Source organism: Seriola lalandi, unplaced genomic scaffold (genome assembly GCF_002814215.2).
Source record: "Seriola lalandi dorsalis isolate HSWRI2012SDOR001 ecotype SW California unplaced genomic scaffold, Sedor1 jcf7180002054544, whole genome shotgun sequence".
Classification (NCBI taxonomy): Eukaryota; Metazoa; Chordata; class Actinopteri; order Carangiformes; family Carangidae; genus Seriola; species Seriola lalandi.
In genome coordinates, this window is record NW_019525097.1 from 5,543,089 (window position 1) to 5,570,283 (window position 27,195).

General features: G+C 40.8%; 3 protein-coding genes across 4 annotated transcripts; 2 read left to right on the forward strand and 1 right to left on the reverse strand.

Moving 5' to 3' along the window:
• The first annotated feature begins 899 nt into the window (after positions 1 to 899).
• On the forward strand, positions 900 to 14,119 carry capn3b (calpain 3b). Of its 2 annotated transcripts, XM_023414906.2 has the most exons (23): positions 900 to 1,447; positions 4,401 to 4,470; positions 5,128 to 5,246; positions 5,863 to 5,996; positions 6,451 to 6,619; positions 6,988 to 7,071; positions 7,191 to 7,282; positions 7,519 to 7,596; positions 7,805 to 7,965; positions 8,126 to 8,295; positions 8,392 to 8,403; positions 8,950 to 9,158; positions 9,312 to 9,357; positions 9,882 to 9,905; positions 10,148 to 10,234; positions 11,307 to 11,384; positions 11,484 to 11,541; positions 11,626 to 11,693; positions 12,218 to 12,286; positions 12,374 to 12,452; positions 12,742 to 12,858; positions 13,010 to 13,068; positions 13,691 to 14,119. In XM_023414906.2, the coding sequence occupies exons 1-23, from the start codon at positions 1,106 to 1,108 to the stop codon at positions 13,715 to 13,717; spliced, it is 2,352 nt and encodes a 783-aa protein (XP_023270674.1). In that variant the 5' UTR covers positions 900 to 1,105; the 3' UTR covers positions 13,718 to 14,119. The 2 variants fall into 2 exon arrangements, with proteins under 2 accessions (XP_023270674.1, XP_087032425.1); XM_087176299.1 differs by lacking the exon at positions 9,882 to 9,905.
• Positions 14,120 to 15,338: 1,219 nt separating this feature from the next.
• On the reverse strand, positions 15,339 to 24,183 carry znf106b (zinc finger protein 106b). Its single transcript, XM_023414905.2, has 20 exons — positions 24,077 to 24,183; positions 23,559 to 23,692; positions 23,405 to 23,466; positions 22,680 to 22,883; positions 20,915 to 22,547; positions 20,769 to 20,829; positions 20,306 to 20,460; positions 20,166 to 20,226; positions 19,271 to 20,084; positions 19,100 to 19,146; positions 18,861 to 18,994; positions 18,349 to 18,483; positions 17,775 to 17,891; positions 17,354 to 17,545; positions 16,969 to 17,031; positions 16,370 to 16,489; positions 16,150 to 16,221; positions 15,949 to 16,020; positions 15,698 to 15,844; positions 15,339 to 15,477 (listed from the first exon to the last, which is right to left on the reverse strand). The coding sequence occupies exons 2-20, from the start codon at positions 23,688 to 23,690 to the stop codon at positions 15,421 to 15,423; spliced, it is 4,278 nt and encodes a 1,425-aa protein (XP_023270673.1). The 5' UTR covers positions 23,691 to 23,692; positions 24,077 to 24,183; the 3' UTR covers positions 15,339 to 15,420.
• A 97-nt stretch (positions 24,184 to 24,280) lies between these two features.
• On the forward strand, positions 24,281 to 26,222 carry churc1 (churchill domain containing 1). Its single transcript, XM_023415058.2, has 4 exons — positions 24,281 to 24,443; positions 24,975 to 25,110; positions 25,619 to 25,689; positions 25,855 to 26,222. Exons 1-4 carry the CDS (start codon positions 24,405 to 24,407, stop codon positions 25,945 to 25,947), a joined length of 339 nt encoding a protein of 112 aa, XP_023270826.1. The 5' UTR covers positions 24,281 to 24,404; the 3' UTR covers positions 25,948 to 26,222.
• The last annotated feature ends 973 nt before the right edge of the window (positions 26,223 to 27,195 follow it).

Consider the following 27,195-nt stretch of genomic DNA (forward strand, 5'->3'; position numbering starts at 1 on the left):
CTCAAACCTGGCAACTCCCTGCTCAGCCCCCTCCTTTTTCTTATTTGATATAGTCATAGATTGACAGAGGGCTCAGCCAACTGAATACTGAATTATGATGATTGGTCGGTTTTGTCATCTTCACCAAACCATAGAAAAGGAAGTAAATGTGATGTCGTTTGTTTGACCACTAGGTGTCAATGTAACTGATGTTATCGACATTAAATCCAAGGCTGTGGGCATGATTTTAGAGATACTGAGGTAATGACTGCAAATTACTGCAGCAGAACCCTACCCAACCAAGAAAACCACCAAGTAAACTCTTTTTAACAACCAGAATAGTGTTTCAAAGCCCTCTCTTCACTGTCATGTGTGTAATTCAGGTGGAGGATACTAAATCTTCAATTTTTCTATTTATCCATTTTTTTTATTTATTGCCTCAAAACAGCCAATGTTTTTGTAAAAACATGACATGAAAAGAAAAACCTTTGCATAATCATAGAATTTAAACTTCTCTTTATGTCAAACATTTTTAGACATATTAATGGAAAAATGATCTGTTCTCAGTGGTAAATAGGCTATTTGGTTGGTGCCATTAAAAAACTACTGTTAAACTGATATAATAAGTAACTGTCAGATTTGTAGCTAATGCTAGTGATAACTAGAAGCTTTATTTTCTATGGCTTTTGTACAGTAATCCATATTTAATTAATGACCATACTAACCACCTCTTGTCTCCTAGACATACATAGTAGCGCCATGATTTATCACTCACACTCACTATTGCACTTATGGTATAGATTCTGGACGGTCCTACTGAATAGCAAACTGCCACCTGAAACTGTTGGGACATGATCAGGGTCTCTCTCCAAGAAGCCTCCTCCCCTCCTTTAAAGAGGCCTATATTTAGGTCCGGGGACTAAACAGTGACTGTGTGAGCGCTGGTGTGAGAGGCTGTTGGTTGGGGACAGTCCATAAAGCAGTGACGATATTTTAAAAGGAACTAAAAGTGATCACCACAGTCAGGGAGGACACAGGAAGTTTCTTTGGGCTGTTTTGCAAGTTCACCCTCTGTTTCTGCAAAAAAGGAAGGACTCCACCTTATAAGCTGCCAGCTGAAACAGGAATGTCAAAGGCTACGGTTGACACTGATAAGATGGGGGACAATAAAGGGAAAGTGCCCGTTGTGGAGGAGATAAAGGTGGCAGTGCTTTGTGAAACTGAAGCATCACTTGGGCCTGATGACAAAGCTGATTACGCTCCTGCTGGGACAAACTCAATCTACTCTGCTATTCTGAGCAGAAATGAGGCTGTCAAAGATGCCAAGCGTCTTAAGACTTTTTTGGAGCTACGAGACAAATACGTAAAGAAGAATATTTTGTTTGAGGACCCTCTGTTTCCGGCAGATGACTCCTCACTCTTCTACAGCCATAGACCTTCAATGAAGTTTGAGTGGAAACGTCCCTCTGTGAGTGCCCGTCTTTTGTCATATCCTCTATGCCCAAGTTGCACTTAATGCGAAAGTGGTTCTGAGAAGCTCTTCTGCAAAATCTCTGTGTATCTCATCACTTCCTCCGCAGCACATGTGTGGGGTGTCGGGTTGATATGGCTGAATTGCATAGCTCTGGGTTATCACCTTCTACAGTCACAGACAGCTGACTCTCACTCAGGAGGACGCTCTCTGCCACTGCTGGGAAGCAAAGTGGCAACTCAGTGTTGGCTTCAGGGTTTCGTGTTTTTTTTATGACGTGCAGCAGAGTTTGGTTGTCTGCCAACGCTCCACCCTTGACAGCAAATGGTTCTGATAGCAGGACATTTGGCAACAAACAACACATTCGTTTGTCATAAAGAGTCGTAAGCCCCTGTCTTACCTGCCAACACACTTATATAAATGCACACACTAATAGACAGAAATGCAAACACACATATGTAGTAATGCCACAAAGTAAAAATACTCTTTTACAGTTAAAACCTCTGCATTCATAATCTCAACAGTGAATGCATTTAAAGTATCAAAAGTAATAGTAATCATAATGCATAATAACCCCTTTCACAATGTCATATATTATGCTATATTATGTGTATGTTTGGATTAATATTATTGATGCATTACTGTTTTCACTAATGTTTTAGTTAAGGAAGAGCTATTTAATTACTTTATATACTAGTTGGTGGTTTAAGTTGTAATAAATCATCATATTTTCAAAAATATTTTGCACATATTTTAGTAAAATTTGAATCTGCAATGTAACAAGTAACTGCAGATGTCAGTTAACTGTAGTGGAGGATAGCATAGTAAACGCTTTCTTTCTGAGAGTTTGATGAAAGGACTGTCACATCTGTCTTATAAATATAAACTCATGCTAGCAAATGGTTAGCATGAGGAAACAGCTCACCTACAGATTAAACAAACAATTTAACCTGTTAATTAGTTCGCTGTTAGGACAGAGCTAGGCTAGCTCATTCCCCCTGTTTCCAGTCTTTATGCTAAGCTAAGCTAACTGTCTCCTGGCTGTAGCTTGACATTTCATGTAACAAACATGAGAATTGCATCAATCTTCACATTTGATTCTCAGCAAGAAGGCGAATAAGCGTATTTCCCAAAATGTCAAAGTGCCATTAGATGGAAATACTCAAGTAAAGTAAGAGCGCCTGAAAATTGTACTTATAGGGGCAGTATCTGAGTGAATGTACCTTCACACACCGCCTTTACTGACATGAAGAGCATAAGTATAACAATTAATCACCCTCAGTTTAATTTGATTATTGTAGAGTATATTCATTTTCATATAAGTAATAGTTCTTTATTATAAAATGACTATTAATTCCCACAACATTAATTGATACATTTCCTACACTTACATTCACATAAATTAGGTCCAAATTATTCATTAAATTTTTTTTGTTATAAATGAATTTGATTGCATACTATTAAACACAAATGGCAAAGAAATTATTTTAAGTTTGGTTTTCTGTTGCAAAACTGAGGCGTGATTTCTACACAATGTCAGATGATAAGTGCAGCTTTAGACACTCAGCAGAGATTAGTGATACATGAATCCCATCGAGGTGTCAGCAGTGGTGCCCGCTCTAAATTTGGAACATGAGGCTGCAGTTTTACAGCTTATGGTTAGTCGTATGATGACAGGATTTGTGTCACTGCTGTGAATCCCCTAAATAAACTGAGACCTGGTTTCTGATATCATTATTCTATCCTGTTTTCTAACCCCTGAAAACTGTAGATTTGGATTATTAAGGATTTTCTTGCAACATTTCAGGAGTTAGAAAATGTTGTTTTGATTTTCCCTTGATATATGTTTGTCAAAATGGGATTCAAGAGATTTTAAAAAACATTTGACTTTTGGCCTGAGTGTTTTCTTCTTCTCTGATTGTGTTTTGAAGGATTTTTAAAGGCTTTAAGTATCCAATATTTTACAAAAAAAAAAAAGCCAAGTTGGGAACCACTGCTACAGGAGTCCATGTAATCCTTCAGCATGAAATCCTTTTCATGACAACAAGCAATATGTGCTCCAAAACAATGTTCCACCACATGAGCATAAACTTATCCACGATGACAGACCGCTGGATAATACGTCGGTAAGTTCCAGGTTCCTTTAGGATCACAGAAGCTGTCGGTCATGTTGCCATGACAGAGATACGTAGTTATGAGGTGAGGGCTTCTCCTCGTTCAGCACAGCATTATCACCTGTCCAGAGTACTAAAGGGTCGTGACCAGCTGGCCTCTAACAGCTGCCTCCTCTTAAATATGCAGCGAATGCAGAGGGGTTGCAGGTTCATCCCCGGCCTGGGAAAATTCTCCAACTTGCTTTCAGTTTCAAGGTTAAGTCCTCATATTGTCAATCATGTCAAGTGTATATTTGTGTACACAGATTTTAAAGTTCGAACACTACTGTTTGTGATGCCTTATGTTTTCAAATGTTATCTAAACACAAACAGATCTACAAGAACTTTGCCTAAATAAAACTAAAATGTAAGAATCCACCTAATGAGGTTTGATACCCAGTCCTAGTGAATTCATTATTAATCAGTCTAATAGTAATTATTTTTATTATAATCCACTGAATGGAGAAGGGCAATTAATTAAACAGTGTTTCATACAGATGTTGTCAAGCATGAACCTGATCAGCCTTTTGACCCATTAGTAGTGCACTAAAGAACAGTACATGCCGTCTCGCAGGACATCCTCACGGGGTCTAAACATATTGTTAAAGCAGGGTATTTTTTTCTTGTTATAGACACTGGATCAAAAATGTTTAAAATCAAAACTTAGCTAATACAGTTATCATTTCATCTTGCATAGTTTTCCATGATGAGAAAAAAGATTTGAACTCTGGCACATGTAGAATTTTTGCAACATGCTCAAAAATACCTACTAACATGCTTTTTTTTTTTTATAACAGGAAATTTGTGAAAACCCAGAGTTCATCATAGACGGAGCCAACAGGACAGACATCTGTCAAGGAGAATTGGGTAATATTTAAACCGTTTCTACTAATAAGGGGTTTAAAAGCATTCAAACACACCATGCAGCCAGGGAATATGAAACAGACTAAAAGTGGCTAAGAAGATGTGATATTTTGGGTTTGATATACAGAATAACTTTCTTTCCCACTCTACAGTCCCAGAATTTCCCGTATTGTGTGAATATACAGTAGTATTACCTTGTTTTTGTTACCTAAGTCTGCATGTTCAGAATACTAGAGGAGAAAATAAGTAGATCATAATAGAATAAAAAGAATAAAAAGGAGGGTTCTCGGAGGAAACAGCAAATTGAAGGGCTCCTGAAGTCTTATTGATGTTATAATAAAAAGTTGTCCAGATAAAGTTCTCAGTTGTGGAATGAAATCTGATGTGCTTCCACCAAAGATTATTTTTTACAAGTAGAAACAGCCTTGATGAGGAGAAATGTAAAAGAAGAAAACATAAACCAGAACACAGGCTGAAAGAAAGGCATGGTGTCAACTCCAGAATACACTTAACAGCTGGAATGACCACAAGCATGAGCCTCTGGTCACCTTACTGACACCTGCAGTAATGTGGCTTTAATGTGCGACAACTGTGTTACTTCATGAAGCGGTATATACTTGGATCAAGTGCTTTCATAGCTCATGAATCTGCTCCTGACAGGTGACTGCTGGCTGCTGGCTGCCATCGCCTGTCTGACGCTGAATGAGAAGTTGCTTTACAGAGTGATTCCCCAGGATCAGAGCTTCACTGAGAACTACGCCGGCATCTTCCATTTCCAGGTTTTTGAAATTAACTGCTGACGTATTGTGCAATAAGCAACTGAACTGTCACGCACGTCAGAATCATATTGCTCTTTTGATGAAGTGACTCTTGAATACCCAACACATTTGATTTCAGAATACAAAAAGTGAAATTTCCCATATGCCTATATGTTAATGTATCACAGGTGAAATTTGTTTCACATGTGACATTGTTTTCACTTGTGATGTCTTACCAAATGTGAAATGTCTAAAAATCACATGATTAACACATGTAATTGGTATATTGGTGTTATGCTATGTTGGCTATGTTAAGTAAGACAATATTACAGTACAGAAGAAAAAAAAATGTAATGTAGTTTAAGAACAGTGTCTCCATTACACCGAGATCACTTATGTTACTTATCTTACTTATTTTTCAGCTGTAAATGTCATGTTTCCTACATATAATCTTTATTGTTTAATATCAGAGTTTAAGAGATCCTTTCCAGAAATATTTATTTAAGTGTATATACAGTGGGATTTCTATCCATATATTGTTGATCAAAATCAAAGATCAAAATCAATGGAAATGGCCTCAAAACATGTCTCATTACTGATTCTCCATGTTCACTCTGTTCTTTTTTCCTATGTTCAGTTCTGGCGTTATGGCGAATGGGTCGATGTGGTTGTGGACGACCGCATCCCCACCTGCAAAAACCAGCTGGTGTTCACCAAATCTTTCAGACAGAACGAGTTCTGGAGCGCTCTTCTGGAAAAAGCGTATGCAAAGTAAGCAGAGCCTATTATTGTCCGCTGTTTAGTGGAGGCGTGGCAGCTCGCCACTATCCTCGCCTCCCGTGTGATGCTGCTAATTCATTGCGTCTGGTTCAGATTTGTCCCCATCCAATGCAAAAAAGTTTGCGCGCGAGCCTGGGCCTGAGCCGTCAGCTCATGCTTTTGTGCTAAAAAAAACAAACAAACAAAAAGTTAAAGTCTGGGAACATGAACAAATGTTTTTTTTTATTCTTTATCAGTGACAGTATTGAAAAATGGGGCATATTACTCACTCTTCATGCCTATTGATTTAAAATAACGTCAAACAAAGATGATTCACTCGTGAGACCACCGACCTCTCACCTCCCTGGCATTTCATTTCTAGAACTTAAACAAGTTTTAAGACCTAATACGGAACCGCAGTTTATACGATCACTAATAAGTACACATTTCCACCATCCTCCCATAGGCTGCACGGGTCTTACGAGGCACTGAAAGGGGGGAACACATTGGAAGCCATGGAGGATTTCACAGGCGGAGTTACGGAGTTCTTCGAGTTGTCCGAGGCGCCAAAAGAGCTCTACAAGATCATGAGGAAGGCGCTGGAGAGAGGCTCGCTGATGGGCTGCTCCATAGATGTGAGTGCTGGAGAAAATGGTCAAATAAAATAAAAAATAAAAAACTGTATGCAGTACAAATGAACACATCCCAGTCACTTACTGCGCATGTACCTGCACAAAAAAAAATTGTTTTATTGTATGAGATCAATTTCCACTTCTGCTCTGAGGAAGAGGTGGACGTCAGGGACAATAAGTTTAAATTAAAAATAAGGGAATCCATGAATGAAAGCTGGACAGTTTTTTTCTTTTTAACTTGATTTTAAGAAAACATGGTTTTAGCCCACAAATCCAGAATAGATTACTGCATTCAAATGATGTTTTGGCGAGATGTATTCCCTCGAATAATCCAGTCTGTGTTTCGCTCTGACATATGTTGTATCTTTCAGGTTGTTTCAGCCAGTGAAATGGAGACCCGGACTGATCAGGGGCTGGTCAAAGGTCATGCTTACTCCATCACAGGCCTGGATGAGGTACAGATTAATGTCCACTTTGTGTAAATGCAGATTTTTAGTTTTAGATTTTTTTTTTTTGTTTGTTTTTTTGAAAGAGAAGGTGTTTAACAATAATGCAAATGATATGTTGTCTCCAGGTTGATGAGGTTGCAAAGGACACCAGAATTCGTCTGATTCGTTTGCGCAATCCCTGGGGTTTGGTGCTGTGGAAGGGACCGTGGTGTGCAAAGTAAGATTCGACCTGGAACAGACCAAGTCTTATAATATTTGCATATAATTCTGATATAGTCAAACAAAAATGAGAATATTTGCAAACACTTCCCTGAATCACCAAGGTCTGGCTAAAAACACCTTATATACTGCTAGGCCAGATCAAATGCTGCACAACTTAATGAGTTCTTCATGCAGTGGTGAACATACAGAATATTAATACGGTTTTAATAAATTGGTTTTATCTTTCCACAGATCTAAGGAATGGTCGACTATTTCCAAAGGAGACAAGGAGAACCTGATGAAACAGACCGTGGAGGCGAGCGAGTTCTGGTGAGTGAAACCTCTGCAACATTTAGTGTATTTCATCACACAGTTTTTGTCTTCGGTCCAATACTGAACCATGAAATTCATTTAACCATCAACAACAAGTTTCCAGTTTTTCAACATAATTAATTGGGATTAACCTAAAACCAAAATCCTCAGGAAGAACAGAATTTCACACAAGTTCTCAAGCTTCCCCTTTCATATCCCCCTCCAGGATGTGTTTTGATGAATTCAAGAGGAACTACACTAAGCTGGAGATGTGTAATCTGACCCCTGACACACTCCAGGGTGATGAAAGACAAAGCTGGACGGTGTCGGTTAATCAGGGTCGCTGGGTGAGAGGCAGCTCTGCTGGCGGCTGCAGGAACTTCCCAGGTAGGCCTACCGTTTTGTATTGGCTTTTGTTTGTGCTTTTATGCCTTTTAAAAGCCAGTATCAAACCCTTTTTTACTAAGTCTCATATGGCTCATGTTTCTTTATTTAGGCTACTATCATATGACGCCAATATGCAGATTTACTTTTCTGTGTTTTACAGACACATTTTGGACGAACCCTCAGTATCGGATGCAGCTGTATGAGGAGGATGATGACCCAGAGGACGAACAGGTGGCCTGCACCGTTGTCGTGGCTCTGATGCAGAAAGGTCGAAGAATGCAACGCTATCAAGGGGCCAGGTTCCTCACCATCGGGTTTTCCATCTACGAGGTAGTGATCACACGACCCTAAAGCCCTGAGCTCTCCTCTGCTACGAATAAGCTGATGTGCGTTCACTGGAGCTGAACTTCTTCTGTGTCTCTCTAGGTTCCAAAGGAGGTATGCCCGTCTTGGAGAAGGACGTTATTTTGATGAAGTCAGCGCTTTGCCTGTATTGACCTGTATCTCCACAGAGTTGTGTGTGTTGACTTTAGCAGGTCATGTAGTAATATAGTTGTTCAAGCTTTTGTGAAACCTCTATTAATTTAGTCTACAAACTTTCAGAAAATAGGCTGATCAGTGCTGATCACTACTTCCAAGACCACAATAGGATGTCTTTGAATTTGAAAAAAAAAAAAACCCTACTAAGTTTGGACTGTTTACATAAATACTTCAGCTGTGTTAAAGTAAATATGACCAGATAACCAGCATCCCTGTATCATCCATGACACCCATTACTTCTGCTTCACCTACATTTTCAAAATTGTCCTTGATTTTTGGTCTATCAGCTAATTGCTCGTTTAGCTCTAATAGAGACCTGATGCACGTTTGGGAAAATACAGTATCAGTAACATGTTTAACTCCAATAAATTTCCCCTTCCCATCTCACCATCCTTATCTCACTATTTCCACACTTTTATTGTTTATTTATTTTTCCACCCGTAGATGCGTGGACAGAATCAGCACCTGCAGAAGGACTTCTTCCTGTACACGGCCTCCAAAGCTAAATGCAAGACCTACATTAATCTGCGAGAGGTAACGGCGCGTTTCCGTCTGCCCCCGGGAGAGTACGTCATCATCCCCACGACCTTCCAACCCCATCAAGATGGAGAGTTTATCCTCAGGGTCTTCTCTGAGAAGCAGAGCACGTCTGAGTAAGGATCACCGAGGGTGGGGCCATATTTGGTGGCGCCGCTGATGTTATTTTTGGGCATTGTTGACAGCAAAATTGCTAAGATATAGCAAAGCCTTTAAATGAAGGCCATTATCAGTGCATAGCAGGAATCCCAATGTGTTTTTCCTCACAGGGAAGCGGAGGGAAGCGGGAACAACATCGGCTCTGGCCAAATGCAGGTTTGCAGCATGAATGACGAAGTCTTGGGATCAAAATATACTTTAATAATTGTGACCAGTGGTTAAATGACTCAAAACAGACGAGTAAGCTCACTTCTCGTGTCTACAAAATTCTGTTTAGCATGTGAAAAAAAAACAAATGATTAAGCGTGTCTTGGTGCTCCTGATGGACGAGTAGGCAATCTGCATGTGTCCACAAAAAAGAAGAATTAATTCCCATATAAAGTCATAGCACACTGCTTTGTGAAGGTACACAAGTTAAAAGGCTACATAACAAAAACTAAACCGACGTACAGTATATGAACTCACTGGTCTTCCTCAGGATCAAACAGACTTCATACGTACTGCACATATTCCATCAACTTTGTTCTTGCACTCTCTCTGTATTGTCCTGATGCAGACTGTATGTTCACTCATTCTTTCCCACACAAGAGTTACTAACAGACTTGAATATCCACGTCTTTTCCTATGTTAAATCTCATTTCATCCTTCTGTCCTTCCTTGTCTTATTGGCCCTTTATCAGCAAGACAAGATAAAGAAAGGAAAGGTAATGCATGCATCTGGCAGTAGCATCAGTAGATTTGCTTTTAAACTCTTGCTTTCCCTCCCGGCTTCTCTCCATTATATGTCGGCTTTTAGCAATATTGGCAGTTCAAGCTTGAGCCATCATTGAATATACAGATTATAAGCAGTGGAATAACTATAAATTAACTCTCTCTTTTTTGTTCTGTTTGTCTTTTATAACCCCCTCTCTCCTCTTACCAACCACTGCCATTACCCACATGCCAGCCTATTGTATTTGTGTCAGACAGAGCGCGTGCCAACAAGGAAATCGAGCATGACGGCATTCTGGGGGAAAAGAAGAAGAAACCCAAGGTAATCTCCTGCTGGATCAGACTGCGTACAGATGGATTGTAACTTTTGAGCCAAAACATCAACACTGCAGCCACGCAACCAATTGCTCAACGTGACCTTTGCCCCGTCGTAATTTCTGGTGACTGACGGCTCTGTAATGTAATCTTGACCAGGTCAAATAACATCACTGGGAATGAAATGATTGAGTTTGAGCCAAAAATGATCTCAAGTGGCTCAGCTGCACCTGTTTTCCTGTAAGGCCTCACAGGCCTATTTGATCATATGGTCTGCTTCTCGTGTGCTGCTCTCCTTTGGTTCTGTGAGGAAATGCGTCCTCTGGTAATAACACAACAAACTAAACTAAATGAGGCATTGTCTTGAGATCACGTCTCTTACCAAATGAAGAATTGTTGAAATAAACGACAGCGCTGAGATTCAATGTAAAAAAAAAAATATATATATATATATAATTTGGGCAATATTATTTTATGAACAATCTGGTGAATTTAACTGTTAAAATAATCACTCTACTGTTTTGCTTTCAAAATCTGAAAGACGTCAAATTTGCTGCATCTGCATACAATATTACTGGTCAAAACTGGCTCTTTGACATCTGTTTCTCTATTAAAAAATATATATTTTGACAACAAAACAACAATAAACCAGCAACACTTGAAATTTGGAGAACTATGAAACAGGGTTAAAAACTAAACTGCAGTTAAGGCTAGAGCTGGAGTCGGTCACAGCTAGTCTTAGCTGAAGCTAATTGACCAGCTTTTTAAAAGCTGTTTCATGTAATTAAAAACTGTGTTTTGATGCCCAAACATCTTCATAGTTTGTTTAGTTTCATCACAGAAATATGGCATTGGCTAAATGTAATGATAATGGAGAAAATAAGAAGCACCAGATGATCTACTCCTGCTAATCCTGCTAAACTAATGATGCTGTTATGATGCTGTACAGTTTAAAAATGTATGCAGCTGTGACGCACTTTAGCCAAGAAGACTTCAAACTTCTTTATATCTTAAAAATACTAACTAATTTCACAAACTCTTCAAAATAATTTTATAATCTTTTTTTGTCTGTCCTTCAGCAAAAACCGCTCCAACCTGAAGAAGAGACTGAGGAGGAAAAACAGTTCAGGGCCATTTATGAACAGATCGCTGGTGAGGTGAGTACCAGCGACATCGAGGACAACACAGGGTGAGCATGGTGTGTTTTTTTATTTTAAGCTGATATGAAACATGTTCCTTGTTCTTCCTGTCTCCAGGATATGCAGATCTGTGCCAACGAACTCAAGACGGTCATGAAGAACGTGCTCGCCAAACGTGAGTGCGCTGAAAAGGCCGGGATCATCACTGCAGTCATGTGTCATGTGGTGATCACTCACACCGACTTCTCCTTTTCCACAGATAGTGAAATAAAGACCACAGAAGGGTTCAGCCTTGAGACGTGTCGGAGTATGATCGCCTTGATGGATGTATCCTATCAGTTGGTTTAAACTAGAGAAGTGTATGTATATGGGGAACAACAGGGAAGCCTCATATTGCATCAGGAGGGTGCTGGTTTGAATCCCTCTAGTGCTCTCCAGTTGCTCAGTGGAGCTCCCCAGTGGTGGAACAGGCAAACTATTCTTCCTCAATGATAAATGCAATTAGTTTGAATCAATAAGTCCAATTTTATGGAAGCCAAATTGTCGTTCTTAACTCCACTAGCACTGGATAGCAACAAAATATGAAAAACACATAGTGGCTATAAAACAACAACAACAACAACAACAAAACAATGATCTAGAGCTGAACCTGCTCTGGGCAGCTTCCGTCTCAGATCTATTTCTTCCTTGTTTAGCGAAGCCTCATTTTTATCAGATGGTAGAAAAAACCTCAGAGGTTAGATCACCAATTTTCCTTTAAGAGAAAAAGTATTGGGGGGAAAAAATCCAATCCAAAATGGCTTAACACGCAGTGCTGTATGTTGGCCTTTCTATAACTGAACTTTTCTCAGACTGATGGGACAGGAAAGCTGAACCTGCAGGAGTTCAAGCACCTGTGGAAAAAGATCAAGGAGTGGCAGGTTGTGCGGTTTTAGCCACCTTCTGCTCACATTTAATTTTTACAAAACCAAAGTTTTCATCTGATCTGATTGTGTTTGTGTTTGCAGCTGATCTTCAAGCGTTATGATAAAGACAAATCCTCCTCCATCAGTAGTTTTGAGATGAGGAACGCTGTTAATGATGCAGGTGAGCTGCTGCATGACAGAAATAAGAAGATTTAACCACTCAGAGGATGTTTCTCTGTGCACAACTGTATATTTACATCTTAGATTCCATGCTAAAAAAACATCAATTAAACATTTGTATCATTTGTATTAAACAGATGACACTGGTAATACTTAGTCAGGTGCAGTATCATTCAGTGATTAGCAGATATATTATACTTCACATCCCTTACTACCCAGCTTCTTGTAACTATGAAATAATGTGTAACGCCATGAATCATGACTTTCTATTTCATTCTTTCCACACGAAGGGTTTCACCTCAGAAAACAGCTATATGACATCTTAGCGATGCGCTACGCCGACGAACACCTCAACATCGACTTTGACAGTTACATCTGCTGTTTTGTGCGGCTAGAGGGCATGTTCAGTAAGTACCATGAGCTTTTGCATTTTGAATTTTGATATTCTGCTATCGTATGTCACCAGGAAGCTTTGTCGACCAAAAAAACATCTGACACAGCTCGGCCCAATCACACGAGTTCAAGGTTTACATAAAGAGTCTGTTGTGTGTCTCGCAGGAGCTTTCAATGCCTTTGACAAAGACGGAGATGGGATCATCAAACTGAACGTGCTGGAGGTAAGTCAGCCATCTTGATATGTTGCTTTGTTTTAGTCCACGTTCATACTTCAGTGCATGTGGCATTACTTAAATTTGCTGTGTGGTTAATGAAAGCTTTTAAACAGGTCTTATATAGACTTGTTGTTGATTATGGCCTGAGGGAGCAGAAAAATAGAAACATCCGTCGCCCTGTAATAAAACTAATTTACTTCCAATGTTCAGTTTTTTTTTGAGAGTTACATTTTGACTTCAGCCAAAAACTTATAACTTATAATCAATTAGTTGATCAACAGAAAATGAATCGTCAACAATTTAGATACAAATAATTGTTTAAGTCATTTATTAAGGCAAATGAAGGATTTGCTGCTCTTCTCTTTCTATATATCACTGTATATGAAATATTTTTGGACAGTTGGTCAGGTGACACAAGAAATTTGACAATATAATCTTGAGCTCCCAAATCTACCGTCTCAAAAAACTGAATGCAACTCTGATGCAAACAATCACGTTTTACGAAAGGCAGAATTAATGCTGTTGTCTTGGGCAGCATTGCAACCTTCAGAGTATAACGTATTATTAGTCAATGTTCAAAAAGAAACCTTTTATTCTCGTCTTCATTTTTCTTCTCTTCTCATTACAGTGGCTTCAGCTGACCATGTACTCTTAGGTCGCCTTCGTGACCCCTGATGTTGCTGCAGACAGTCGCTGCTCAAGTTCATGACACCGACCTTAACTCTCCTGGACAGTTACTTAATTTTCTTAAGCATTGCTGAACAAAATGTATTTTTGCACAGGTTGTGATTACAACAAAGTCTTTGACGTCAACATCATTCAATCCAATGATGTGAACATGTACTCTTCCAAGTGCAGAGTTTGCCTTTGTTGCCAGAGTTAGTTATTATGTTGTAAACAATATGCGGTTGGCATTGCAAAGCTACAACTATCAGCACTAAAACAAAGACATGTCTGAATGTGAGCACTCAGTGAATGAGCATTTTGTTTGACACGTCTTTACAGAAATACTTAATATATATTGTTTTTTAAATATGTTGGAGGTGAACACTGAAAATGACGTTTGTCTTTTTATTGCTGTACACATACAGTAGATTAATTACAAATGAAATACTTACTGTACAGTATAACATACAAAAAGAAAAAGATAACTTTAATACAGCATCATACAAGTTCATCTCTGGACAATTTGGTCTGACCAGTTTCACTGCTTTTTTTCCATTATCCAGAGAGTTTTCAAAAACATGTTGTCCGAAGTGACGTCTGGGAATTATGACATTTCCTACAATTAATCTCTCGGAAATGTGAAAATGTAAATGTTATGAAATAATAATAATAATAATGATAACTTATATATTTCGTTATGCAAAGTGTTTTAATAAACAAACATTAGTCTTGATGAATCAATTTCAAAGGTCAAGTGATAATAATCCGGAATAACAGAGTCATCCAAAAAAAAGACCTTTACAATGACTCAAGTGTGCAGATGCATGGTATCGCACACTCTAAGGTCGCTCGAGAAAGACGCGGCATTCCTTCTTTTGCTTTTACCTAAAAAAGACTCGGACGAGACTACAACCTGCAACCTCTAATTTAGAGCCACTCATCAATACACAGCTAAAGAGCAAGATGGATATTAAAGGCAATTTACAGCATCAGCTGCTTCACAGAAACTACTCTCAGGTGTTTCTATGAGTGCTGCATAGTTGTAGAAATGCTCTGAATGATTAGCTTTACGTATGACATTGCCAGGTCGTGTGTTCACAGTGACAACAAAAAAAAAAAACATGTCGATCAAATGTTGCCAAAGAAGCAGAAGTAGTAGTAATGAATTATTTTAGCCATCAAGTAAAGCCTAATTACTTTGAACTGAAAGCAAACAGATGGCTGTAAATAATGAAACTGATCCTCTAAACAGGACAAGATCGTGTATGTTCATTAGAGACTGAATGAGGCACAGAATGGTGTCGAGCAAAAGCACAAATGTGTCTTTTTTTTTTTGCGGTTTGACACAGAACGTTTCAGTCCCTTTAAAAAACACAAGCACGAAGTATAACCAGCAAAAAAAACAACAAAACAAAACAAACTGAGATGGCAACAACAGCTTCAGGGGATCGATAACAAGCGGCCTCTCTTGTCTCACTGTCACAGTTCAGAGAGCGCGGAGGTCATACAGTACGCACCAGACCAAAAGAGACGTCATCGGAGACTCAGACGCGCACAGGGAAAAACGAACAGAAACTGAGAGTCCGCAAAACAGACGACGCTGAAACAACTTGGAAATAAAAAAGTAAGCTTTTATGTTGTAATGGATGAAACTCCAGCCTGATCTGTTGTGTCACATTACCTCCATCCCAGTCACGGCTCAATCTTACTGTCATTCTCCACGTGGCTCTGCATGTGTTCAGGCAGCTTCTGCAGGAAGCAAAAAAACACCAGCCTGAGGAACTGCTCTCACAGAAAGTGGCAGTTATCATTCAGTGTTCAAACCTGCTCAACAACTTGTCAACTGGTGTGAGAATCCTCATGTTTATAACAAAGCAATTAGTGAGATGATAAAATTAGTAATGAGAACATTTGAGTAAGCTAATGAATTAATAGAAATTATGACTTAAATATAGCACCAGTTCATTACCTGCCGAACTAAATGTTGCGTGGCAAAAAAAGCGTCGCAGCCTCTCCAGCGACATTTGACCGTCTGCAGATTCCGGTTGCTGTGATCTCCAACAAGGTGCTGCACAAGATGCTCCGCCATGCCGAATATTAGAGAGCAGTTCTGCCACTGGACGACAACAGACACAAGCCAATTAGAAAAAGTAACGAATATTATAACTTATTAAGTGGATTAGAGTGAATTCACTCTCTATGACGGAGCTGGGTTCTTACCCAGCAGCGGTGGTTCTTCATCAAGTTGAGCTTCACTGCTTGAACGCTGCCGTCGTAACAGCCTGTGTAGATCTGTGTGGGACAAAACAATGGCAAATGAAGCCACAGGGTTAAAATGAACATAACCATTCAGCGACAGCGTCTGTCATGCAGGTTTAGATTCAAACAAAGATGATGTTAAACCAATTTCAGTCTGCTCACCACACTCTTATGGACAGCCATGCACATCACCATATCGCTGTGACCCCCGTACACCTGCAGGCGGTCATGGGACTAGAAATAAAAATGATAAATACATTTTTTTTTTTTTAAAAAGAAGAATATCTAAACAAAATATTACAACATGTGCAGGTTTCAGAAAAGTGAAATTTTAGAGCAAGTGAATATACGAGAAGTGAAATACAGAATTCAAGAAACAAACCTGGAGCTCATAAACTCGGACCAGCTTATCCAGACAGGCTGTCACCATCACTTTCCCCAAGATGACGATTGAGGTGACGGCGTGACTGTGACCCTTGTAGATACGAACCAACTCACCCGTCTACAAGTAAAAAATATGGTGAAAGCACAAGCACGAAGAATACACAGCAAAAATAACATAGAGGAACTAGAATTACCGCCTCGCGGTTGTATGCCTCCGCCACTCAGACTAGTTTCAGGTTACATCCCTGTTTATCCAGCAGTGTCGTATAAAGAGTCAAATAAAATATTAACCATTTGTGTGAAATTTTCCATTTGCATTTTTGTTCATAATTGCTGTGTGAAGTCTTCAGTAATGGCTCAAAAGTGTTTAGTGAGGTCACCACGCTCGTGACCTTTGACCCACGAAATCTAATCAGTTCATCCTTGAGTCTGAGTGAATGTTTTTGCCAAATTTCCATTTCCAAGTTCCATCGCGGCGTTTCTGAGACATCGTGAGAATATCGAGAATGGGACGAACGGACGTACGTACAGACAACCCGTAAGAAACATGCGACCGGCTCTGCTCGGCACGGAGGCATAAAAATAAAATACACTTACATGGATGTTGTGGGCATGAACAGTTGTGTCACTAGAGCCGCTGAACACCAGGTCGTTCACAACCTAAATACAAAAAGGCAAGTATTATTATTATTGCTCCCATCTGATCACATGACCATCTACAAGAAACACAGTAACCAGACTTTTTAAAATATGAGTCAAAATGCAGCAGTTTACTCGAATCAGCTGCAAACACTGAAATCTGAATTTTGAGCCCTACGTGAAGACGAAAGTTTTATCATCAGAATCAGCATCAAATCATTTTTAATTCCGGTCCGAGTCACATGGGTACGTGGTACAAGATCCCATCGCTAGACATGTAACTGAACAAATATCATTTTAAGTTCAACAGTTTCAGTGTGAAGAATTGGTTTCATTCCCTCACCTTCATGCAGAGCACAGTTTTGGTGTGGCCCTGCAGTGAGCGCAGCAGCAGGCCGCTCTTGGCGTCTCGTACGCTGATGGTGCTGTCGTAGGAGCCGACCAGCAGCACCCGGCGGGCGCCCTCCTGCGCCGTGCTCAGACAGCTCACCCCTCGTGGGCCGTGGCACTCGAACACATCCAGCTGCTTCATAGTCTAATGAGAGAGAGACATATGAGGTGTAAAATTTAATTTGAAGAAAAAACTCTGGCAGAGCAAGTCGAGAAATCAGTGGCCACATTTACAGATCTGGAGACCTGTCACAGGTCTACACAGGAAAACACATAATCTGACCAAAATCAACACAGTTAAGGTGGTTGGCATGCGTGAGTACATTAAATGTCAGCCACTCATGGTATTGGATTTATGACCCATTGTCACTCACCTTTAAATCATAGCTAGCAACTGATCCATTGGCGAGCCCAGCGTACAAAATATTCCAGGCTATGTGCAAACACAACACTCTGTCTGGTAAAGAAATCCGCTCCAGACACTTCTTAGACTAGGAGGAGGGAGGAAGAGGAGGAGGAGGAGGAGATAAATCACAAAATAAAAATAAATTACAACATCAAACAAGTGCAACTCACAAAATAGGAGACAGCAAAAACCTTACAGACATGGTTTAAAGTACGATGGTTACATTAGTAATTCAGCAAGTCGATCTGATCAACGGTCAATGTGACAAATTCATAATAACAACAAAAGCGGAGTAAAGCAGTAATTATGAAACTATGTATTAAGTAAAACTAGAATTACAGCCTTGAGGTTGTATGCCTCTGCCAACCAGTCCAGTTGCAGTTTACATGCATGTTTGTGGTTATGGCCAAAAAATGTGTTTTGTGCAGTCACAGTGACCTTTGACCTTTGACCACCATCATTTCATCTTTGAGTCCAAGTGAATAAACTTGAAGATATTCCCTCAAGGTGTTCTAGAGACATCACGTTCAAACGGTTTGTACCTTTATGCTGTAACAGCGGATGGTCTCGTCACTTGATCCGGTGTAGAGGCGTGCCTGCATGTTCGGGAGGGACGACACCAGCAGACAGTTGATTTTGTTTCTGTGACCATCAAACACGGCTTGGCACTCCCTGTTCTGGATATACAGAGACAAAATATATAGCTGGTTATTTTATTGTTCTCCATTTTTATTTTAAAACATAAAACCTAAGAAACCCAAACAAAGTCCAAACACTGGCAAGATTCATACGGATGCCTGATGAAGGTCTGAGGACCGAAACACCGTGTTAATAAAGTGAGTTTAAGTGATGGATGCTGTGCAGGATTCTTTGGTTTCCAATACTAGGCATATGTCACTCAAACTTCATGGTATGCAAGAGCTTTTTGGATTTTTTTTTTTTTTTTTTTAAACAAAAAAACGAAACTGCTGGACTAAACTGGATGTGGACTCAACTCAAAAAGCGGCTGTGAGAGTCTGACAGAAGTCTATGTCCTGGACCCTGAGCAACTTACCGTCAGACTGTAGGCTCTTGCTGTGTTGTCCCCTGAACAAGTGTACAACAGGCCCTCGTGGACTTGCAGGCCGTGGACGGGGCCGGCGTGATTCGAAAAGGCTCCTAAGGACGAATCTTCATCCTCAACAGACTCTGGAATAACAGTGATTGAGGTGATTTTGACATTTTTTCCAAAAACTATCTGCCTTTGTATCTCCACTTGCTACATCTGTTTCAAGGAGGAGGGAGGTGACTCACCTGCGGGAGCGTTGGCATTTTCGACTGGCAAAGGAGGTTGAACTTTTCTGAGGGGGTCAAGAGAAAAAGGTTGGTCACACGTCACATTTACTTATCTTAATCTGCAGATAAAGCATCCCCGTAATATTCAAGGGCTCCCTACCCTGACGGGATCCCAAGAGTGGATCTCACCTGTCAGTGTCGTTCTGCTGAGACGTCAGTTTGCTTGCAGAAGTCAACTCCATGCTGGCAGACTGCTGAGGAGGCTCGGGGTGAACTGGAGTATTGGAGACGATCTCAGGTGAGTCCTCATTGTCCGATTCGTCAATGTCAATAACAACTAGGTTAGAAGTCTCTATCATTTCAACGGAGTTATCGCTCTCGTTCCCGTTGTCGGCAGCTGATGCGGCAGCTGATGAATTTTGAACACGCTCCTCTGCTGCCGACTCTCTTCCTTGTTCCTTGCGAAGATTTCCTCCCGTCTCTTCCTCAGAGTCACTGTCAGCTGTCTGCGCTTCCTCCTCTGCTAACCTCACTGTCTTTACACAGTCCTTTAACCCCTCCTTTGTCTTTTGCTCCTGCCGCCTGGCAGATGATTCAGGAGAAAGAAGTGACATGGAGGCGGCAGCAGCAGCAGCAGCAGCAGCAGCAGGTGTGGGAGCAGCTAAGTGTGGTGGTCTGAGCAGCAGTGGGGAGAGCAGATCAGGTGGAAACAAGGGCACAGGTTGATTCAGGGCTGCGTGAGGTCCCACAGTGTTAGAGGAGACAAACTGACTGGCCTGTGCAGCTGTGGGCGGAAGACAGATTTTTACTGACGGAGGGAGGGGGGTCAGGTGAGGTTGGTTGACAGAAGACGCTGAGGTTGTGGCTGGTGTTTGCTGGCTGGAGGACGTTGTGAAGGCACAAGAAAAAGGAAGGGGAGGTTGTCCTGGTTGCACAGCTGTAATGACCCGTGCTGAAGAAGGGGTGGCTTTCTCTGCTACATTAGATGATCCCGAGTACCCCTCTGAAAAAGATTAAGAAACTACTGTTTATCACCTACTAAACCGTTCGGAGCACAAGGTTTCCATGCGAGTGTGATCTGTACCTTGCATCCCCTGCAGGATCTCAATGCGCCTGGCTCTCAGACTGTTGACCTCAGCAGTGAACTACAACAGCAGAACAAGTATTTAATGTATAATTTAACTTTCCCTTCATTAGTAATATTTTCTTCATTAGTGGCAGTACCTGCTGTTTCAGTAGCAGGAGTCTTTGGACCTCTGTGTAGGCGGCTTGCAGGGCGTTGCGAGCCTGGACCAGAGATTTGTCCAAATCCTGTAGCGAATGGCTCAGCTCGTCCTCCCTCAGAGACACCGCCAACAGCTGGTCCATCTGATCCTGGTCTACAAGTGAACAATAGGCTGGGATTAATCGGACCACATCTGGAGACATTCACAAACACTACTGAAAAGTTGAGTTCTCTAAATGACAATACAGCTTTAACTGTCTTAAAATGTTAAAAAGAAAATGTCTGCCTGACACACTGTTAGTTAGCTAAGACATACATTTCAAAATGAAAAGAGTAATGGCTGCTTCCAACAGCCTTGAACAGGTCGTGATTAAACATTATAGTGCACTTATTTCTATTTTGGCATTAGTAATAGTAATAGCAGTCTTATAAATGATACAGTACAGAAAATATCAGAATTACCCTTGTTTGACTTTGTTCTCTTCTTTTTTCCACTCGACTCCTTGTCAGAAATACCATCATCCTGTAAAAATACACGATAAATTAAGAGCTTAATGGGGAACTGGATGTTTCCAGCTTTGTGCTGAAATCAACAACACACCACTCACCGTGTTGTGTCTCCTTTTGTTGGCACTACTGTTGTCTCTCAAACCTCCATTCTCATCCTCTAGGTTTGGTTCCGTTTTCACATATTCTGCTGTTACTGGGTGATAGCTCCCACCCTGCTGTGGAGTAGCAGGCTCCTGCATCTGAGAACCTGACTGTATCTCCTTGTGGGAGTCAGCAGTATCTGTCATCTCCTGGGGAGGAGGGGGTAACGTCAAGTTTGGCACTGAAGGACAGCCTGGAATCGATTCCCAGTGGAAGCCCTCAGACAGAGGCAAGTCATTGTCCTGTGGTCGTGTTGAGCTTCCTTGGTCAGTCAGAGGGTTCGCCAACGCGATTCCAAACCTGGGCATGCCTTTGACCTTGTCCCGGTTCTTCCTCTGCATCTCATTGTACATCTCCCTCAAGCTCAGCTTTCTCTTGGCTCCTGATAAGGCGAGCAAATTGTTCAGGGTTGGTTTAAGTCCGGCCTCCTTCCCCCCCTGAGTTTTGCCTGATTCATGGGCGATACGAATCCTGTGGCCGAGGTTCAGGTTGGGCTCATTGTATGTTGTCTTGCCCGAGCGAGTTGACGCTGGGATGTCAAGGGCCTCCTGTGATTCTCTTTCTCTGCTGTTTGTCAGTCCATGCACAACACCTAACCTCTGATTCGTTTCTGGTGTCATTTTGATGGTTGTCTGTTTTGATTTAGCAGGAGTAATATTGGAAGGATAAACACCAGAATGGACTGCAGGCGCGGGGCTGCCGACCTGAGGAGATTGCACAGATGTAGCCGCAGCACCTGGCGGTTGCTGTTTCTCAGTCCCAGCCTGCTGTGTGGTGCTACGATCAGCCACCTGGGTGCCTGCGTCACTGCTCTGCTTCCTGGCTTCACGGTCCGCTCTACACGGCTCCCTCACACCCAGTGCTCTTCTGATTTGCCTCAGCATCGCACTGACGTGGCAGTCCCGTATAGGAGATGCACTGACGGATGCGTTTGCTGGAGCGGGATTAGCAGAACAATGTGAACCTTCTTGTCCTGGCTGAGAAGATCCGCTACTTTCATTCTGCTGATGATCAAAGATGATGGCTCCATTGTTAGAGATGTGATCACTGGTGAAGTCTATTGCACTATTGTACTGCCTTTGGTAATAGGTATACTGGTTGACGGCAGGCCACGTAATCTCCTGTGGCATGTCAGTGGTGGCACCTTCTCGGGTGTTGTGTGGTCCGGTAACCGGTCTCTCTGTGTGAGAGCGCTCCGCTTTAACACCGCTGCACTGATTGTTGACTGGAAAGTTGGCACCATACCTCATTTGTTGTTTTGATTGGGTGAACTGGTTTCGAACACAAGGCTGATGCAAAGTTCTACCGGGAGGCTCTCCCGGCACACCAGCCCCCCGAGCTGTTTCTCTTTCGTGAAGAGGCCTTTGCAGACTGGACACTTTGTTCTCCTTGTTCTGGACAACAGCATTGTTGCTTCCTGTCTGGTGGGTTACATGTTTCATCATCCTTGTGTTCACTTGTTTGGTTTTTTCCACCATCAATACTTTGGATGCCACTTTGTTTTGTCGGGTGCCTCCCTGGAGCATTTCTTCACGTTTCTGACCAGCTGTCTGCTTCGGTTTCTTTTTCTTCTTTCCCTTTAGTTTCCTCCTGTGATGGAAATGGACATAGTCATTGAAATGCAGTGTTTCAAATTCAACAACATATTACATTGTAGAAAATAAAATGCAAAATTCAATATTATCATTTCTAAATCAACAAATAAACTAGTGAAATTCTTACTCCTTCTTCATTAGTGTCTTGTTTCTCTCCTGAATTTGGTTGATGGTCTCTTTGCTCAGGGTTGTAAACAAGGAAAGCGGCTTTGAATGTTTAAATATCAAGCTCTTCAACTTGGCTTTGTGTTGAGCGGTGGAGATGTGCTGGGCGTACTCATGTAAACCCATGGAGAATACCTTACACGCCTGACATTCATGAAATGAATCCCTGTTCATTCAAAGGACACAAAAACAGAGGACATTTTTGTCAGATTTAAGTTTATATTCGAATCTCTGCTTGGAATTCAAGCAACTGATTTTAGATCAAAACAAAAAAAAATTGTTCCCATGACAGTTGTGAATTTTTTTTTTTTTGATGCAGTACAATATTTTAAAAAATAAACAATATTTTTTGGTTTCTTACTTTAGGAATATAAAAATGCTTTTCCACACACTCATTTTTGTTACTCCTCTCACATGTTATAACACAAGCAACTGTACAAGAACTTTATCCAAAACTGGCTAAAGAATCAGTAGTTGACAGTAGATTTCAGAACTTGAAAAACTAAAAGTCTTTAAAACTGTATTGAGATTTGAGATCCAGCCACAGGGAATACTCCTGCTGATGATTCAACTCTTGACATATGTTGTGCATGAAGTGTCGTCCTTCTTTTCTCAGCTCATACTATGTCTCAAGTGCATTATGTAGATTTTATAATACTTTTTTGGTATTCGACAAATATTACTCACTTGCCCAGCACTGTCTCCAGCTCTTGGTGATGCAGCATACTATGCATGTGCTCGTGTGCTTCCTGTAATTAAGAGACATATTGTCATGATTATAGATTATTTGTAAAGGCTGTAGTGCTGCTACTTGTGTAAACATATTGGTAAAACTACTTACATAGCGTAAATACCTCCGGCGACACAAAATACAGTAGACAGATTTTCTCCTCTTGCGGACTCGTGGTTTGCAGCCCTTGTTCTTCACAGGAGGTTTATCCACCATCTCCTGTGAGGTTTGAACCTTTGCCATTTCTTTGAAACAAGAACAAATATGTAAACAAAGCTGTGCACTAGCATTGAATGCAGAACAAACAAAGCTTTAGTCCAATGTCTCAACAGCATCATGTCGTCACAGAATAAAGACTGTGGAAAACAGAGTGTAGACTTTTGGTGACATTTGGTGACGTTATAACCAATAAAACACTGCAAACATCAAGTCCAAACTTAAAACAGCAGCACAACGTGGTCAGACCTAGCCAGCGCTCACTGAGAGCTTGACCCAACAGCTGCAGATTAACGTTGCCCGCGTTACAGTTACCACAAGCCGTTGGGCAAAGTTAACGGCATTTAGATAAATTCTTAACTGATTCTTTTGTGCACAATATTAGGTTTAAACTGTAAAGTGATCATAACTACCGGACGAATTTCACATGGCTACGGGACTCCACTGCTGTTAGACCGCCATGTTTGCCTACGTATATTGTGTCAAGTGTACGTCGCCCAATCGTTTCGACGGCGGCTGGTTTTCGTAGATCTACAAAAACATGGGAGCGGAGCGGACAGTGGCCTGGACTGCGACTTCCGGGAGTGAGGATGTTTTACAGCTCTAATGAGCCACAACGGCCACCGTTCAGTGCGGAAGAGGAGGTTGTTGCTAGAAAAAAAAAAAAATACTTACCTGTTTGTTCGCTGTTTACAGTGTGTTATCGTTTGCTAACTTTAAGAAAAAAGTTATAAAATTAAAATGTGCAATGGCTGTGTACAAAAAGAATACCCGGACCGGGTAAGTTGTGGCCACTGAGAGACCTACTGCTCGTTCTGACGTACAAATGCTACTAGTAAATGTGTAGCTACCAACGTTATAGTTAGCTATAGTTAATCCAGACTCATCAAACAGTGATGCTATGGCATAACGTTGAGGGTGCCTTTGAGAAAGAAAATTAGATAAATATGTGTTACATCTTGGTATGTATGTAACTTGCTGTGCAATTTGTTTTACATCTCCCGTTCGCTTCTTTTCTATTTCTTATATCGGTTATGCCACTCAGAGTTTTGCTCTGCAAGTGTCCAGGATTTTCTATCAGTGTAGTCGTAACTGTTTCTATAATGACTTGCCCACTCCTTCAAGTGGCCCTCAAAATACCCCCCCTTCACGATGGTTATGGTGTCAGTTTGTGTTGAAACTGTTTTAGAGAAGTGTTGATTCAGCTTTATGGTCGTTTTTGGAGGCTACAGTTTGTGGCGTGTTGAACTGAATTGCATTATATGCTGAATTGATTCTATTATTTTGTTTTTCCTTTGACTTCCTGCTCAGGGGAACACCTGTCTGGAGAATGGCTCATACCTGATGAACTACCTGGGCTGTGCCAGCTGCCATCAGAGGGACTTTGTGTTGATCAGTAATAAAGCCACGGAGGATGACGATGGAGAGGAGATCGTCACATATGACCGTTAGTCACTCTTCTGGTGCCCCAGCTAGAGAAGACAACCAGTGGATTACAGCACTGACATTTTACAGACCAGTTTTCACTCTAGTAGAACCACCAGACAATGCACTCTAGGGACATGATCGTAAAACTGTAAACAGTAATTGTGGCATGTGCAAAAGGTTTGAGCCCTATTATGTCCTCCTTTGGTGGATATCACAGCTTCAGAGATATTTGTAGGCTGTCTTGCACACATATTGTTGAAGATCTACCCACGACATGTTATGGCAGCTGTTAGCACTGGTGCCTCATAGCAAGAATTTTCTGAGTTCCTTGTGGCTGAGATGTTGTTGCAGCAGCATATTGATGGCAACAGTTTTGCAAGAAGAAGTTCAACAGTCACATATGGGTGTAAAGCATCCACATAATTTCGGAAATATATTGAATTTTATCTCTTTCCAAAATGAGACTAGACTTTGATTTGTTTGTAACTGTTTAAAAATATTTCACTAATGTTCATTTGTCCTTCCAGATGTTTGTAAAAACTGTGACCATGTCATCGCCAGACATGAATATACTTTCTCCGTTGTTGATGAATATCAGGTTAGTAATGTTGTGTGGCTTGTTTACCATAGCTAAGTAGATTCTTATGTGAGAAAAATACTTATAGATATTAAGACGGCTATCTATTGCAACAGTATTCATGCTTAGGTATTGCCACTGTATAAGCTTTTAATATGTATATTAAGTCTGTTTTGTGTTGTCCAGGAGTACACTATGCTCTGCATGCTGTGTGGAAAGGCAGAGGACTCCATCAGTGTGTTACCAGACGACCCCAGACAGTCTGCTCCTCTCTTCTAGACCTCAAACGACACCAAACCTGCAAGTCATGACTCACTTTTTAGATCGACTAACCCCACCATAGACGTGCGGCTGGCTCCTCGCCTCAGGGTTCCAACCATTTTTATCGTCCATTCAATATTTTATGTTTATTCTTCATTATGTTTTTGGCTTTTCATGAACCACTGTATTCTTATAGCAGTTGAGCAGGAAATATAACTTTTTTAATGACAAATACAAACATTCTGTATGTCAACTGACCATGAACTGTAAATAAACTTTTTTTTCACCACTAAGAGTTTTACAACCCTCTGCATTTCACTTCTCCTCGACTGAATGGCTGATGTTTCAATGTTGGAGTGATAAAATTAGGGAACCAACAATGCAGCTACAGAAATTAGAAATTAGCCATTTTCTTTTCACAAATGGCTATAATTTGTTTAAAAATGTTTAACCAAAATTGTTGAAAAAAGTATATTCATCTGCTCATAGGGTCAGTGGCTATTTATTTTCCCAAATAGCTTGTCCCAAAATAGTCTGGCTCATAGCCACTAAACAGTTTTTGTTTTGATTATGTTCAGCTATGTGAGCCCAGAGATGCTACTGCCCTAAGTTCATTCTAGACTGTGGAAACTGCAGTTTACAAAAACAATCTCACCACAAGGTCAAAAATAAACTTCTACACTTTAAAGGCTTCTCATTTAGGTTCAGCCAACCAAAATGAGAAGCCTCTGAAAAAATGGCCATTTTAAAATCTACACTGCATTTCCTCATCAACTCAACAAACTGAGGAAGACTGTGTGATATGGCTGACAGCTGGGCTACCTGTTTGTGCCAAGCTGCTTGTTATCTGGCCATATTTAATACATCCAGTTACTCATACTCATAAACACTGATAAACCTGGTTAATGTAGAAAAGGTTTATCAGTGAAGTCAGTGTAGCAAGAAAACCCAAGGATAATTAATCATCCCTTCATTTAAAGGATTTTAGAGGATAATCCTGATTAGATTCCATCCGTGTTTGCTCATGTTCACACATTCTTTAACTTTCTGTCACTTGCTCTGGCAAACAGCTGGTTAGACATTGTCTTCCTTCACAATTTAAATCTCAGTGACCACAACAGATGGAAGAGTCTTCATTTCATTGAGGTTGTCATCTGTTCCCCTCCCATGATTCTTCAGTCACCAGCTCATCAGCAGTGCCTCTCTCTCTCTCTTGTGCTTACAGTGACGTCTGTCACTGAAAACAGCTGCTTCAACAGAATTTGA